Raw genomic sequence first — 12,714 nt, forward strand, 5'->3', positions numbered from 1 at the left:
ACACTCAATAGAATCTGCTGTATATCTTTGTTTACTTTTGTCTCAACCTTGAAACAAAAATGTGCATTAGAATTATATTTTTCAGTGGATTTAATGGAAATGAATGTAGCTACCCAATCTTTTGAACAACATCATCTTCGTGGTCAGAATGACGATTTAATGGATATTATTCAAATTATAAACTGTTTATCTACAATGTATGAAATAGCTGCTCAAAGTCATCAAGATCTAGTCAATGTTCCATTGTGTGTGGACCTCGTCCTTAACTGGATACTCAATATATATGATGTGTAAGTACTTTATGAACTGCTGCTTTATTGTATGGATCTGCTTTATTATTTATAGGTACAGAAAAAAGTCACATTTTTGTTTGAATTGGGGTTTTAACAAGTATCTTCTGTATGTTTGGTTTAAGAATTAAAATAGGAGAAATGAGAAAGCAACCTTAAAAACTAACCAAAACACATCAAAAGATTGCAACCTTTATGTTAATACAATGTACATGTATTGATAATAGAATTTAGTATTCACTTTAAGCAGAAATATGATTACCTTGAACTATTTGATAAAGCATTTAGAAATGAACTTTAGATAAAAAAAAAAAAAAAACACACAATATTTTTACATGTTAAAATAAAAATATTCAAAAACAGGATCATATCTTTATGCAAAGGATAAATTGAGTTAGTTCCCTTGCTATGTATGGCAAATGATATGATCAAATAGTAATAAAAAAATGTTGTTTATTTACAGAGCAAGAAGTGGAAAAATAAGAGTTTTGTCTTTCAAAGTAGGATTAATATTATTGTGTAATGGTCATTTAGATGAGAAATATAAATGTAAGTATATTTAATGGATATGTTAAACATATACATGTAGTATCAAAATCATCAATGTTTCTCTTTATTTCTGACATGCTGTTGTAAGTTTATATAAATTAACTGAAATGTATAAAGATATAATATCTTTTTCAAACAGAATACTCCCTTTAAGTAAGAAATATTGTAGATGTGATAAAGAAATATGATTCTGTATTTGATGAGAACGTTTTTCTCCTTTGTCTGTAGCAAAGCGAAAAAACATGAAATTCTATGTAGAAGGTCATAAAAAGTTGAAAGTTGTATGTCTTGTACCAAAACAAAGTTGTGAAAGACACTAAACAACATCCTTGAAACATGTTATTTTGTATTATAAAAAGGGGCTCAGATAGTAAAGTTACTAGTACCACCTGTTTTTATGATTTTTTCATAAAAAAAGTCTTTGTCTCTTTAAGTTTTTAGGTCACATCAAAAACAAATCTTTGACCTGAACTTAGCCAAATTATAAACCTATTGTCAGTTATGATAAGAGGCGGATTTAGCAGGGGTTGATTATATAGAGAATCACTGAAGCATGAATGGAGAAGCCCCCCTCTTAAGCAGTCAGTGGTCCCACACTTCTGCAAAATTCTTGGTTCACCACTGTTAATAGACCAATTTGAAATGGCTTCTATTTGTAGTTAAACATAATATACCTTTAATGAATTTAATGATACTATGATATACCTTTAAATACCTTTATTTAACAATGTTGTTTTTTTCTGGTTTCAGTTTTGTTTCGATTAATAGCCAACACTAATGGTTATACAGACCAAAGAAAGTTAGGTTTATTATTACATGATTGTTTACAAATACCTCGGCAGCTGGGTGAAGTCGCCTCCTTTGGTGGCAGTAATATTGAACCCAGTGTTCGGAGTTGCTTTGAAAAGGTAAGAATATATTTGATTTTCAATACAATTGACCTGAAAAGATGTAAGGCATTTATCAATCATTTAAAATTGGTTTCTGTATAGTTTAACTGTGTGTGTTTTGATTGACTAGGCGGGATGGTCATTTATAGTGTCATTAAAGAGTTAAATTACAGATGAAAGGTGAAACGAATTATCTTTTTTTTTTTTGTATTTCCTCTAATTTCTCTAAAAATTTGATATTTTAAATATATTGAGAAGTGATATGACTACCAACTACCAATGAGAAAACTATCTGCAAGTGATGAAAGCCATTATAGGTCTCCAAAAGGTCTTCATCAATGACAAAAATCCAGACCCTATAGTAACCTATAAAAGATCATGACTTACCAAAATCTTGAACAAGAAAGATCAGGTTTTAAACATGTATGGTAAAATAAAAATTATTTGATTTTCAGGCAAATGGTCGGCCAGAAATCCAGGTTTCCCATTTTCTTGACTGGTTACGATTAGAACCTCAGTCATTAGTTTGGGTACCAGTATTACACAGATTAGCTGCTGCAGAAACCGCCAAACACCAGGCTAAATGTAATATATGTAAAGAATTCCCCATTGTTGGCTTTCGGTAAGTAATTGATATGTAATATTTGCTAAAATGCAACAATTTATATTGAAAATACAAAGTTGGATGTAAAATATTTGAATTATATACCGGTATTTCTAAAGATTTGCAAAATAATGTTAATTTATGTTAAAATTGTTTGAGACGTGAGGCATGTATTTACATTGACTAATGATTGTATTTTTCTATTTCCAGATATCGCTGTTTACGGTGCTTTAATTTTGATATTTGCCAAAATTGTTTTTTCTCCGGAAGGAAATCCAAAAATCATAAACTCACTCATCCTATGCAAGAATACTGTACCGCTGTAAGTAAATTATTCTGTCAATAATATCAGCCCTAAAAAATTTCAGAACTATGTCAAAAACATACTATAGTATTCTGTATTAAGTCCATCCGTCTATCTATTGTCAAGATATAGGACAATAACTCAAAACCATTTTAAGTAATTGTCATGAAACTTTATTAAATTGTATCTTTTGGCATAAGCTTCTGTTTGATTTTTTATAAATTTCAGATTTTATATATCTGAGTTATTTGATTTTATTTGAATATTTGTCTATAAATAAAGATAAGTGAAGGGTCAATGGACTTCAATATTTCAAAATGAATCTCATATTAATTTGAAAATATTCCTAAAACCTTTCGTAGATTTCCATTCTCAAGGGAGATAATCTGTGTGTGTGATGAAATAAAAAAATACTGGTAGACAAAGTAACCATAAAAAAATGTGTTCGTGCAGAAGGTAAATGACATTATTTTTCCCAAGTAAAGATACGTTTACCTTTTGGTAATATTGTATTTCTTTATATTTATCATTGCAGACAACCTCAGGAGAAGATGTACGAGATTTTACAAAAGTTCTCAAAAATAAATTTAAAACAAAAAGACATTTTAAGAAACATCCAAGGCTTGGTTTCCTTCCTGTTCAAACTGTTTTAGAAGGAGATGCCTTAGAAAGGTAAGAAAAGTACACAGTAAAGTGTACATTCAATGTTTTTCTGTTGTTTTGTTTCCTGTTTTGCCAGTTTAGAAATATTGTGTTTTTGTAATGTTGTGTATGTTTTTTTTCATAGGTCAATTTCTTTACTATAAATGTTTTGAATTCATTCTTTTGAACTTACTTATACATCATTTTGCTCAGAATAATAAAATAGTAATCTTTGATGTTGAACATGTTTGAGCAATTGCATGTTAAAAGAATTATTTTTTAAGCTTAATTTAATACACAGTGTATACATAAATTGTTTTCTTTTATGAAGTTCAAAACCATCTGAGACCACATCAACTTCAGTGCAATGGTAACTTTTTCAACTTTCCAAATTTTTTATAAATCCATTTTAAAATATAATCAAAAGCTTGTACAACAAACAGCACCCAGGCATGTAGCTTTTCCCATCTTTACCAAACTTAGCTGTACTCATCCATAAATATCACCTTAGTGGATACAACAAACATAATGGAATGTAAAGGGAAGATTTAAGGCTTGTTTTGGTTGTTTCATCAGGAATAATTGCTTTTTATATACATTTTGTATTATGTAATGGCAAATTGGGAGTAATTGCTTCTAGTTTGGAGGAGTAAAGTGTACTAGCTTGTTTTGACTTAAAGAACTTTTATCTCATGCCTTAATAGGAGAGGGAAATTTAAAACGCTTTTCTCTTTTTTTAATTAGAATGCTTTCTTGTGATGTAACATTAAATAGGCCAGAAATGTAGGCTTTTATATTATTTAAGGTATTGAAAGGGGGAAGAGTTGTGAAGAAATCAAATCATTAGCAAGACGTATATAGTAATTATTTGCATCACATAATTATTTCAGATTACTAATTTACTTCCTTAATCCTTTTCTTGAAATTTACCTTCCATTCCAAATACGATGTATTATAATTTGTAGGCACTACTTGCTCACATGAAATTATACAAATTTACTGAAGTCATGGAAATCACATGAAAACTTAGTATGATTATTATACCACAGACAATTTCTCTTTAAACTTATATGTATTTTGTTGGTAATATATTCAAAGCATAAAACTATTTGAAATGCCATAATCCTATGTTTAGATATTTGCTGAATTCCAAATTAATTTTATACAATATTCATTCTAAGATACAACATGCAAAAGCCTGTCATGCAACAGTAATGTCCAATAATTACTACCACAATAGAATTATTTTACTAAATCAGCTTTTATTGTCTAAAAGTAAATGTGTAAAATGCATCCATTTCTGGTAAGGATTTGTTTTAAATGGGAAAATTCCTATGAGTCAAACAATTAATTGCCAAAAATAGAAATTATGCAATCATCTCATTGTCGTATATGACAAGAGCAATGATTTTGCTAGGTAAAGTTGTGCAGTTTACATGAGGCACTTAGGTCTACTTCAACCTAGGATTTAAAAGTACTAATAGATATAACACTTTGCCTGTCAAACTTATCCAACAATTAAACCAGTGATATATTTGTCATACTTTTTGAAAGGAACTTATTTTTTACACTAACTGATGTAAAGATTCTTCTGACAGAAACAAATTGTCCTCCATACTTGGTGGCTAAGTGGTCTAAGTAGTTACTTCTGCAATCCCTAGCCTAGTGAGTTCAAACTCCGCTCATGCAGGTGTACTTGACTCCAATCTTACTTGACTAGGATTGTCAGTTTTTCTATTGAAGGTTGATGGTTTTATCCAGGCACTTCAGCTTCCTAAACCAATAAAATATGGCCACCACAAAAAAATCCCAAAAGCAGTGCTTATAAGTGGCGTTAAAACACCAAAAATCAATCAATCAATCATCATCCATACCTGGGCAACAACAATGCCAGATATCTTCTACAGAAACTAGAAGATTGAATTGGTCAAAAATTATCTTAAGAAATAAAATAAAATTACTAAATGACCTGTATGGGAAACAATATATTTGACTAATTAAAGGTGATGATTACTTCATTAAAAGAGCATGATAGCAATCAAAACATTGTACTTTTATTATTCATAGCAGGCTTTTTTTGGTGATTAATGGTGCAGGTTCTCATTAATCGTAATTTCTACCTGGAAAACCCAAGTAATTACGAGATTTGAAAAAGATTTGTCCTAATTATAGCTACCTGTACTAAAATAATCAGCAACTACATCAGTTATATTGACTTTCGCTATTCTCTGACAGGATTGATTAGATAGCTGTATTCATTCATTTCCATAATTGAACAGATTTGCACGAAATTTAACAATGATTTATATTCTCTGCTGATGTCATATTGATTGGGTTTTTACATAACATGGAAGTTGAAAACAAAACTTTTTTTCTCTAGGAATTTAAAAGGAAACATCATATATTACATAATGATGACGAAAATAATAATTGATTGTTTGTTGCTTAATGTCCAGTGGAAAATACTTCATGCATGTTCAGGACCGTTTATTGTATATGCCGAAAAAAACAAGCCAAATCCCTTAGACAGTACATAATTTGATAAACTGGGTTCTTATACATCCTTGGCTTTCAAATATTCGACTTTGAGTGATGAAGGTAAATTCATTTGAGCGCCTCTGACACATGCAATTTATAATTTGTTGGTTTCATTACTTACTGTATATTTCATACAAAAAAGAACTCATGTATATTATTGACTTGAAGATGACATTAACTTTTTCATAGATCTAATATTTAAGATCAATTCATGTTACAGATAGCTTTCCTCACCTTTCCTTATAAGTTAAGGAAACTCAATGTTATTAAAACTGGGCTTTTTTTCTGTGAGCATAATGATTATTGACCTTGAATTGTCCTTAAGCTATCAGATTACAAGCACTTGTTTTGACACTTTTTGATTATTTGATAATGCAGTAAGCATAAACTTGATCAATGGATTGTACAATAGAATTATTGTTGTAACGTCATTGAAAAGCAATGGAGAGCTATGGATAAAGTCATCAGTTTAATGAGAGAAAATCAATGGCTAGGTACTCTGAGGTAGAAACTCTGCGTTCCTGCAAAAGAATTCTAATCTACAGGTTGTAGGGAGGTTGCTAGTCAATTATTGATCAACATTCTTTTACAACATTTAATCTGTTGGCTCTTACTCTTGGATAAAGTGTTGATTAAAGGTGGATTTGATTAAAGTGTTGATTAAAGGTGGATTGGATTAAAGAGATGGGATTAGTTACTCAAAATTACAGGTAATATTTTTTACTGAAACTGGTGGAATCTTTTCTGCTGTATCCCTGTTAGTTGATATGTTCACTTCTGTTGAAAAAATTTGTTCAGAGCAATTTATACTTGTTAAGAGGCATAATCTGAAATATACTGTAAAAGTACTTTTGTTTGTGGAATCAATCATTTTTCATTATTTCAAGCAAAAGGATTTTGTATTTAGCTTCTAGAATTATAGTAGTTTCTGAGTACATGCACACAAAAACTGGTGTGTTATGAAATAGTAAGTTGATATAGGATAAAGATATATTTGACTGAAAATCCAAGAAATATAAGCACAATTGCTTTAAGGATGTACTTAGGTGAGGTTAGGTAAAAATTAATAAATCATAAAAATAAAATTGATACTATAAGCTGGTAGAGCATCAATTAAGGATAAAGATAAGCTAAAAATATTGATAGGTCATGGACCTCCTTTTCGAGATATTTGAGATTTAAAATATGGCAAGAAAAGACTGACTCAGACTTTTAACTTATATTTGCATTGGTGTTATTTAAGTCTGAAAACAAATTAAGAATCTTCTAAAATTTTGGTAAATGACCTTTCAAGAGCTATTAAGTCTTATATGAAAAAATAAATGGGTGTTATGGGGCAAAATATTTTACATTGTATTGTATAGAAAAACACCAAGGAGTCCGAACATTTGACACAAATCCCAAAACCTCACCTAAGTACATCCTTAATAAAACTTTACTATGAATTACTTCAATTATACCAGTTGGAATTCTGTATTCTGTAGCTTCCTTGATGCATCTCGCTAACAAGGAAATCATAATTTTTTTCTGATCCTAGATGTTATCTTAGAAAACAAAGGTCACGAAACATTGAAAACAATACTTATTATTGTAAATCCTTAAAATTCATTTGAAATCCCTTTATTGGAACAAATGACTAGATTTCAGAATTGATCAGTATGTTGGTTTCATTAAAAATTTGTGTTTTACTCAAAAACTATTAAAAAGAGATCTGATAGGTTTTAAAATCGTGCAATTGTAAGGTAAAATCAGATCTTTCTTGAAATTGTTTTTAAAGGAGAATGAAAATTTTTTTTATAAAACAATTCCTGTTCTCAATTACAATCAACAACGAGTTTGATTTCACAATTTCCAAAGATTTTCCATCGAGCAGCAAAAATGGCAGTTCATTAGTAGGCAAACATGTTAGTTTATGAATAAATAATGATAGTCCTTGAGCAAGCACTGACACTTAAGCTTGTCTTAGTCTACAGGGTTATAACATTTACAGTGATTTCTTTCCTAATCCAATACAGGGGGTAATATGGTTATCATCAATAAACATGCCGTATTTATAAGTTCAAAACTGAAATCGTATAATCGGTAATTGTACATTTTTAACACTCCACTGCCAGACAAATGTGAATCATCCAGGCACAATATGAGATCACCGTCTAAAACTCAAAACATATTCATTCCATTTGAAATATCAGTCTTTTTTTCTACATTTACTAACTCATCTATCTTGTCATATAATCAATGGATATGCATTTTCAAAGTCAATATTACAAAGATATTCAAACCATATTCAAGTACCGTTAGTTGACATTTAAAGTATCAGGAAATTTACTTTGAAAAGCAGGTTTTAGGACCATTACCGGTAGCTACCAATTTGGTATTGTGTAAAAAGCTAAGGAAATTGTAGTCTTGACTAAGTTGGCTAATATATTCAGGATTATATAACATTAGCCATGGATTGTATTTTAAGCTGCTATTACTGTACACAGTTTTGGTAATTTTATACATTTATTTATTTTATTTATCTTAACTGGTGTTTTTTTTAAATAAGATTGACTTTATTATCTAATGAATATTTACATTTGTCAGTGTCTTTTCTTAGATTTGATCTCAAAATTTCTATTAACCTGTATCTTGTTTGGAAGCCAAAAGCTATTATTTGCTGACATCAAATATTAGATTGATGATGACAAATATTAAGTACTTTTTGCAGCATTCATTGTAGTAAAGTTATGAATATTCGCCTGTCTTTTGTTTAATATTCAAATGGCATTTTAATTGTACCCTTTGAACTAAAAATTGTACACATTTTGGGTGAAAAGATTTTTAAAAAGTCTTTTAATACATACTTTTGCTTAGAAACAACGGTATTGAATGTCACTTACTGAATATTAGTATGTACTAACCCTATGCTTTTGGACTTATATGATGAAATGCAGTAGAGGCAAGTCATTGGTGTTGCTTTTGGCATCCAAGTCACTGCTAATAACAATGATATTGACTATATTTGCAATATCATCAATGCATTTGATAAAAAAAAGAGCATAATGACTTTTGCTTTCTCATCCTCAGAAAATATTCTTTTTAGATTGTTTCAGGTATGCTACATGTAGTAATGTTTCTGAAATACATTAGTATTTGGAATGCTTAGGATATGAATATTACATTTCAAAAAGATCCCAGACTCTATGTAATTTAAGTAAATGTATGTCACTCCCTAGTTGTTTTCAGGCTGGACTTGTCTCTTTGTTAACAATTATAACAGTCAGCTGTGCTTCAGAAAACAATGCTTGTTATGCAGCTTAGAGTTAATACAATTTATTGATTTAACCACAATGATTTACAGTTTGTTTTGTCCCTATTCATTACACTGTCGAGTTAGTCTTATCAAATACAACAGGATATTGTCTGGCATACAGGCTACTGTACAATTAAATCTAAGCTAGGTAGATCCTGCATTATTTCAACTTTGAACTTTGAAATTAATAGGGGAGTAATGAAACTCATAATTTATATCAGAGTTATGGATAGAATATACTGTTTACAGTTATGGACAAGCAAATTTTATTAAGTTTTTTTATTTTTCTTTCAGTCCATCACCATCACCCCAACATAGTATTTCATCACAAGATATGCATTCCCGCTTAGAACTTTATGCAAGTCGGTAAGTTATATCATAAGAAGAACTGTAGGCTATGTTTGTTTGTTTTTCCAACAGAATGATTAGATGTTTTTTTTACCATCAAAATGAGTTTATATATCACTTTTTAAATGTTTGCAAGTCAAACGATATGTCATTCCTGCTTTATTAGTCGGTAATTCATGATTTGGATTTGATTGCCTTTATAACTGAAACAAAGTTAACAAAATTGATAATGGAAATAAGGAATATGTCAAAGAGACAACAACCCAACCAAAGAGCAGACAACAGCTGATGGCTAACAATGGGTCTTCAATGCAGAGAGAAAACTCAGCACTTAGAGGCATCGTCAGCTGGCCACTAAATTAATTTTAAATGTAAAAAACTGAAGTCAGATTGAAGAATTTCCTTGTAGCAAGTGCAGTAAAAAATATTGAATACTGTAAATCAACTTATTTTCACGAGCGATTTAATTTAGCAACTTTCTCGAGTAGAAAAATAACGCGAATATAAATCGTCGCGAATATGTAATACTTGGATCATTCCTTATTGAACTTCAGAAAATCGTGAAAATAAAAAGAGGCAAAGTGGTCTAGGAAGGGTAAAACGCAAATATAAATTGGTTTACAGTATTGAATACAGAAATGCGGAATATAATTCCATTTGATACTAGCTATAAAAGTGGTGTATTTTCTTTGTATACAGATTAGTATAGAGCTAATAACCATTAATTATTAAAAATAATGACCATATGTTACCAATAGTTGTGTATAATTGATAACTATACAATACATCATTAGGAGCTTGTTATACATACATTATGTAACATGTATAGGTAGTTCCTTCTAGATTCTGATGTGATCTATATTTTTCAGATTAGCTGAAGTAGAACAAAGGCAAGCATCAACTACACCTGAGTCGTAAGTATTATTTCTATATTTACTGACACAATGTCTTGAAAATATTTATAAATATTAAGGCAGTTTCAACCACAATTTAGCTTATATCAATGAAGGCTAATATTACATGTATAATGAAAAAAAATTAATTACGTACAAGGATACTATCTTATTGATTTAATATTCATTTAGACAGCAACCTATAAACACAGTAGTAAAAGATAATCATCTTCAGTGAGTATCAGTTGTTGAGCATGTCTTTGAAGACCATCTCTTTTGTTAGAGGAAATGTCGATTTCTTTTATGTCTATTTCTCAGTCAGTTACAACTCCAATGCAATTTTTATGCCCCACCTACGATAGTAGAGGGGCATTATGTTTTCTGGTCTGTGCGTCTGTTCGTCTGTCTGTTTGTTTGTTCGTCTGTCCAGTTTCAGGTTAAAGTTTTTGGTCAAGGTAGTTTTTGATGAAGTTGAAGTCCAATCAACCTGAAATTTAGTATATATGTTCCTTATGATATGATCTTTCTAAATTTTAATGTCAAATTAGAGTTCTGACCCCAATTTCACGGCCCACTGAACATAGAAAATGATAGTGCGAGTGGGGCATCCGTTTACTGGGGACATACTCTTGTTTTTTCTCAAACTCAGAATATCTTAATCAACAACAAAAAAAGAAAACAGTATCTTTTGCCTTCAATCTAGAATTTGGTTCTAATGGTAATTTGAGAAAAATATTGATTAGTACTTTAAAACATTGTAATCAAAGGTAATATGTTTCTTTCTTGTGAGATAAACATCTAAATTGTTGACATTAAAGTCATTAGTTCTTGTTTAGTTATAACATTATCATTCTAGACATGATTGTGTAGAGTGTCAGTTCCTGTACAATCAATATTCAGTTTGGGTAAATTGTAAATTTAATTGTTGAAAGAACCTATTAGAATTCAGTGGATATTGCATGCAGCTTACAAATTAAAGCAGACACAATCCAACTACCAGGGAATATTCTCATTGTGCAAAAAGTATCTGTTATTAAGGGTTGTTTATAGCTTCTTACTTTATTTAAGGTCATAACGAAATCCATGTCATAATAGGGAGAATGTCTATTGAAGATGACTACAACACAATCTAGAAAATTATTAATAGTTCCACAGATTTGAATTCAAAATTCTTTTTGTCACATCTATGAATACTGAAGAATTATAGCTATTCCTCTTTTTTTTTCTTTTTGATGTACATGTTGTTTTACATTGTCTTATCGGGTCCTTTTATAGATGACTATGCGGTAAGGGCTTTGCTCATTGTTGAAGGCGGTACGGTGACCTATAGTTGTTAATGTTTGCGTCATTTTAGTCTTTTGTGGATAGTTGTCACATTGGCAATCATACCACATCTTCTTTTTTATATGTAGTTAAAAACTAATCTGCTTGTATTCTCAGAAATCCTCCAAAATCAGTGATGGCCCTGTTGTTTAATTTCAAAGTGTCGAGTATATTTTAACAATTGTCATTTCAGAGAAGATGAACATCAACTTATAGCACAGTATTGTCAAAGTTTAAATGGTGATTTATCAAGTCATGCTGTAAGTATTACCTCCCCCTTAATCCCAAACTATTACTGGATACCAACTTTTGTGGATTTCATGGGTACAGGAGAACCACAAATTTAAATGTTCAACAAAGTACAAATTTTCTAAGAGATTATATGTAGACTTTCCCAAAACCGCAAAATAAAATGCCCACAAATATGCGATTTTTCCTCAAACAACGAAAATCGGTACCCATGAAAATAAATGAACCCACAGTATTGATTTGAAAAAAGTTTGCTGAGTTCCAAGATTCTATTGATTTTTAAAATTCCCCTGTAAAAGCAAAACAGCTAATTGCATTTTTCAGTTTTTCCACCTGAATTTACGTAATCAAAATCTACTTCTTTACAATTTTTCCTTTTATTGAAATACTTTTTCATCTTTACATTTAGTATATATTACTTTGTGATTACAATTTTTTTTTTCTACAGTTAAAAAGTCCCATGCAGATTATGATGGTTGTTGATTCTGACCAGAAATCTGAACTTGAAGCCATGATTAAAGATCTAGAGGATGAAAATAGGTCACTGCAAAAAGAATACGACAGATTAAAACAGGACAAGGAAATGCAAGTAAATGGGCATTCCGGGTACAGTAGTGATAATGATGATACTGAATCGTCAATTAACAGGGATGCAGAAATGATTGCAGAGGCGAAATTGTTACGGCAGCATAAAAGTCGGTTAGAATCAAGAATGAAAATTTTGGAGGACCATAATAAACAGCTAGAGGCACAGTTATTACGGTTACGACAACTTTTAGAACAGGTATG

At 30.4% G+C, this 12,714-nt stretch overlaps 1 protein-coding gene across 4 annotated transcripts in view; it reads left to right on the plus strand.

Annotated features, from left to right (window-relative positions):
* The window catches only part of LOC134687435 (dystrophin-like), a 201,749-nt gene that overhangs the window by 183,902 nt on the left and 5,133 nt on the right, over positions 1 to 12,714 (plus strand). For 3 of the 4 annotated variants that reach the window (XM_063547729.1, XM_063547731.1, XM_063547732.1), the window contains 11 exons: positions 86 to 290; positions 754 to 839; positions 1,590 to 1,747; positions 2,185 to 2,351; positions 2,544 to 2,655; positions 3,173 to 3,309; positions 3,611 to 3,649; positions 9,407 to 9,478; positions 10,330 to 10,374; positions 11,870 to 11,936; positions 12,374 to 12,709. In XM_063547729.1, coding sequence (XP_063403799.1) covers positions 86 to 290; positions 754 to 839; positions 1,590 to 1,747; positions 2,185 to 2,351; positions 2,544 to 2,655; positions 3,173 to 3,309; positions 3,611 to 3,649; positions 9,407 to 9,478; positions 10,330 to 10,374; positions 11,870 to 11,936; positions 12,374 to 12,709 — 1,424 coding nt within the window. The remainder of the gene's footprint in view (positions 1 to 85; positions 291 to 753; positions 840 to 1,589; positions 1,748 to 2,184; positions 2,352 to 2,543; positions 2,656 to 3,172; positions 3,310 to 3,610; positions 3,650 to 9,406; positions 9,479 to 10,329; positions 10,375 to 11,869; positions 11,937 to 12,373; positions 12,710 to 12,714) is intronic. The other variant, XM_063547730.1, reaches the window with a different exon arrangement.

The sequence above is a fragment of the Mytilus trossulus genome, chromosome 10 (assembly GCF_036588685.1).
Source record: "Mytilus trossulus isolate FHL-02 chromosome 10, PNRI_Mtr1.1.1.hap1, whole genome shotgun sequence".
Taxonomy (NCBI): domain Eukaryota; kingdom Metazoa; phylum Mollusca; class Bivalvia; order Mytilida; family Mytilidae; genus Mytilus; species Mytilus trossulus.